At 44.8% G+C, this 4,370-nt stretch overlaps 1 protein-coding gene across 1 annotated transcript in view; it reads left to right on the top strand.

Moving 5' to 3' along the window:
• Positions 1-2,821: 2,821 nt before the first annotated feature.
• LOC109303665 (cytochrome P450 4V2-like) overlaps positions 2,822-4,370 on the top strand; it is a 22,558-nt gene continuing 21,009 nt past the window's right edge. The window contains 2 exon segments of the mRNA XM_019525872.1: positions 2,822-2,930; positions 3,225-3,294. Coding sequence (XP_019381417.1) covers positions 2,822-2,930; positions 3,225-3,294 — 179 coding nt within the window.

Raw genomic sequence — 4,370 nt, 5'->3', positions numbered from 1 at the left:
TCCTTGTAATTGAATGTAAGACGAGTGACTTTTCCCCGTCCATGCTGATTGGGGGGGGGAAATCTCATCTTGTACTTGAATAAATATGGTAATTATTAGGGCTGTGTGAAACGGCACCATTCTGTTTCAACTTGAGTTTCGAGGTTTTGACACAACAGCATTTCGTTTTGAATTTCATTTAAATTTGAAACAGCTGTTCCATTTTGCTTCATCGAAACAGTGAGGCTGGTTCGATGCTGTTTTGACGTTTGGCCCATTAGCTATAATGGGAAAGCTTGAAACAACCTCTTTCATTTGGCAGACAGATTGGGGCTGCGGGCCCCCTATGTGCCTGCTTGTGCCTGCCAGATGAGGGAGGGAAGCTGGTGCTGCCGCCTGGGACTGGGGAAGGGAACTGAGCCCAATTGCTCAGTCCTCATCCCCCGCACTAGATCTGGCTGGGGATGGGAAGTCAGCCCAGCTGCTAGATCTGGGCTGGGGAGGAGAACTGAGCGATCGGGCTCAGTTCCTTTCCCCAGCCTGATCACAGTGCTTGGGAGGGGAACTGAGCCCTCTGTGCTGTGATCAGCTTCCTGCAGCTGGGTGGTGGGAGATGGGGAGAGCCAGCCCTAGTTCTCCCCTGTCTCCCACCACCTCGCTGCTGGCTGCTTTGAAACTCGAAATGTTCTGAAACTCAAAACTTTTTGACTAGCCTCGTTTTGTTTCGAAGCTGTTTCAAAGCCCTTCATTTCCATTTGATTTCATTGTTTCGAGCTCGAAATGAGTTGAAACAGTGTCAAATCAAAACAGCTGGTGAAATTTCACACAGCCCTAATAATTGTATGTCAATAGCAACACTAATAGTCTATGTTCTCTAGTGGATATTCCAACTGCAGGGGAAGAGAGGCCATATGAAATAGCCATAGAACACAGAATCTTAAACCAGATGCTGTTTATACCTTGAAAATGTGCAACCTCAGTTCAGGTGTATAATAATAGTTATTGCTCATTTATGACTTGATTATAAATGAATACATGTTGTTGTGCCTAGTTTACAGATTGGGAAGCCAAAGGAAACTATAGTGATTCCCACAAAAGCCATAATAAGAGACTGTTCCTTCAGCATATGTGATTAATATGCGCAATTCACAAATACAGCCCCACCCCCCATCATTTGTATAGCTTATAAGCAAAGGCAGCTACAACTATGACTTTGACCATTAATGTTTGAAAACTTCCTTTTCACTTACCAGCAGTGACAAATCTGTGACCGGAACCCATCTCTCTTGACTCTTGGTCCAAAATTTGCTCTGCTGAATCCTGTACAGTTGATGGGGTATAGAACAGATCAAATTTCATATTTAGCTCATTCTCAACTCCTGAGGCACAGTATAACTTTTTTGCATAGTTATCAGAAGTCTGCACAACATGCTTCTTCTCACTTGCTTTATCTCTGTCCCAGTGAAATTTGAGCTCTTGACTGTCTAGTGGCCCAGTTTCCATGGGGAGGAGATGGTGTCCTTGACTATCCTGTCTGTAGTCTGGTGATTAGGATATTTTTCTGAGGTATAAGTGGTCTAGAACCTAGATTTCCTTGTTCTTAAGTAAGTTCTTTACCCAGTAGGATACTAATTAAAGGTGAGTAACTTATTCCGTCTGCTTCCACTTCCTGCCCGTAAGGAAAAAGAAAAGTGTAAGCCAATTTTCACTTGTTTTGCCACCACATTTCCCACCCCTGAGGGCTGGATCCAGAGCACGGAGCAGTGTCAGGTAGCCTGTGGGGCTACCTAAAGAGCTGGAAATTTGGCAGCAGGATGAGCAGTGGTGACATTAATTTCTGCAGTTCCTGGAACTGTCAATTGCTGCTAGTTCCACTGCCAAATTTCTGGCCAACGGGCAGTCCTGTGGGGCAGTTGACACAACTCCACACTCCTTATCTGGCCTACAGGGCTGTCTGGAGTCAGAAACTTGGCAGTGAGACAAATAGTAATTGCCATTGCTTTGGGAGCCTTGGCAATTAATGCTGCCACCACTTGTCCCACTGCCAATTTTCTAGCCCTGCAGGCAGGATGATATAGTTCTGCAGTCCATACCTTTGACATTCCTGCTTAGAGAATACGTGTGAGTTGTTCCTGGCATATATTGCTTCTGCCAGCTTTAGTCTTGGTCTGACTCATTCCTGCAGTTTGTTTCCCAGAGGGCACATGGCTGTAGGGCTAGGTGGGATCACAGGAGTGATGTAGGGAATTCTGGGGGAGGATGAGCTAGCTCAGTGCAGCGGTATTGTTTGCATTTCCTCAGGAAGCAGTATTCTGACCGGTTTCGTTTCATTTAATTCATTCTTGCCCTGTTGATGTTGCTGCATGTATTCAGAAATTTAGAAGTGTGCCTTGCACTCAAAAGCTCATTTAAATCTACCCCAGATATGCAGTTGGTCTAATAAAAGATATCACCCACAAAAATCTTGCCTCTTACATGTTTCCTAGACCATCACAAATACAGCACAACTCTAACACTGCCATAAGTCAATAGAGTGCTCTTAGTTATCATTTATGTAGATGTGCTGACACAGACTACAGAGGCTATTGGCAAGTAAAGTTTAGCTTTACTAATAATGGTACTAGTTGTAAATGTTTGCATGCTAGGAAATGTATAATCTACTAAATACCTCAGCAAACACTTTGTTTCCTTTGTGATATATTTTTTCCCTCATGTTGTAATATCTAACTGTATTTTGTAGCACTGGAGATAAGTGGCGTTCCAGGAGAAAAATGATAACACCAGGAGAAAAATGATAACACCCACTTTCCACTTCACAATCTTGGCTGATTTTCTAGCAGTTATGAATGAACAAGCCAATATTTTAGTTCGGAAGCTTGAAAAACATGTTGACAAAGAACCATTTGATTGTTTTCTAGACGTCACTCTGTGCGCTCTGGATAGCATTTGTGGTAAGTCCTAGGTACGATTCAACAATTGCTAGGAAAGTGTAGTAAATGACAGCAATACAATAATAAAGAAACTTCCAAGTACAGCTGTTCTAGTGCTGTTGGAGATCAATATGGAATATGAAATGAAAAAGAACTAAGGGAAGATGAATATTAGGACTAGAATAAGAAAAAAAGAGTACATCTACAAAATAATACCCTGCCAAGGGAATGTAAATGATTCCAGTATTTGCAAGTACTGCATGACTGTGTTCATTTATTTATGATTATCTACCTGGCTAAATTTTCTTTTTCTAGAAACTGTAATGGGCAAGAATATTGGTGCACAGAAGAATAATGATTCTGAATATGTCCAGGCTATTTACAAGTAAGGGTATCTCTTTCAGGTTTGCTTTCTAATTGTGTTGATTAAGATTGGCCCAAGCCAACAGTAACACCTAGGTCTTACAAAAGCAAAATCCAGAGCTGTAGGGCACCTGAACAAGAGCAGTTTACCTAGGTACAGTGTCTTAAGTATTATATTGTACCCATGTATGGAAACAGGTGATGGAAGGAAGGATGGCAAGGTGTAATGGGGTGCACCTCCAGGGGTGGTCATGACACCTCCTGGTGGCTGTACTACATCTGTCTGCCTACCCTGGCCCCCTAATGTGGCATCTCTTTCCCACCTGCCATGCCTTGATGTTAGGCTTAATATGCTGTTTAGGAGGTTGCCTTTGGGGTAACTGGGGCCCTGCCTTGATACCTTGCCTCTTCCCTCCTCATCCTTAGCTTACTAGTCTGGCTAGCGTACATCAGGATCCATCCTTCTTTTTTCCTTACTGTGGCAGGGCACTGTTGGTGCCTACCAATCCAAGGGTTAGGCCAGGGAGAGAGCAATTGCTCGATGAGGGCAGCCATTTAATTCCCAGCTCTCTATGCTGAAGGGCAGCAGTTTGTGACCAGCCAGCAGGGAAGAAACATCTCCCTGCTGAGCTCTGTTGCTCCATGAAGACCTTGGAGGTAAGGGCAGCAGCTTATGGGGATGGTTTGGAGGTCCTGGTCCTGGGCATGACCTTAAACTGCACCCTGCTAGGGATGGGTGGCCTGGTGGGGCTCCTAGTGGTGTTGGAGCCCCCAGGAAGAGCAGTTACCTCCCCAGGTAAAGGCAGGTCAGGGTGTCTTAATAACTCCAGCCCCCACAACTGGGTGGGTAACCCCATAGCAAGGCCTGAGAAGGTGGACCCATGTTGGAGAGTATGGGCTAGTTGCTCAGAAGCCTGAATTGAGGCACCCTTGACTGGTCAGTGCTAGGGCCTGGACCAGAAAGGTCAAGAAGGAGTGTGGGGGAGGGTGTGGGTGCATGTGTGGATGCATTTTTGGGATTTGTGGGGAAGAGTGGCTAGGTGTGGGGGGCATGGGGATGGGTGGATATGGGGTTGTGGTTATTGTGGGAGTACTAGA

The sequence above is a fragment of the Gavialis gangeticus genome, unplaced genomic scaffold, assembly GCF_001723915.1.
Source record: "Gavialis gangeticus isolate Ggan-Ray unplaced genomic scaffold, GavGan_comp1, whole genome shotgun sequence".
Lineage (NCBI taxonomy): Eukaryota > Metazoa > Chordata > Crocodylia > Gavialidae > Gavialis > Gavialis gangeticus.
This window is presented reverse-complemented; position numbering and strand designations above follow the sequence as displayed.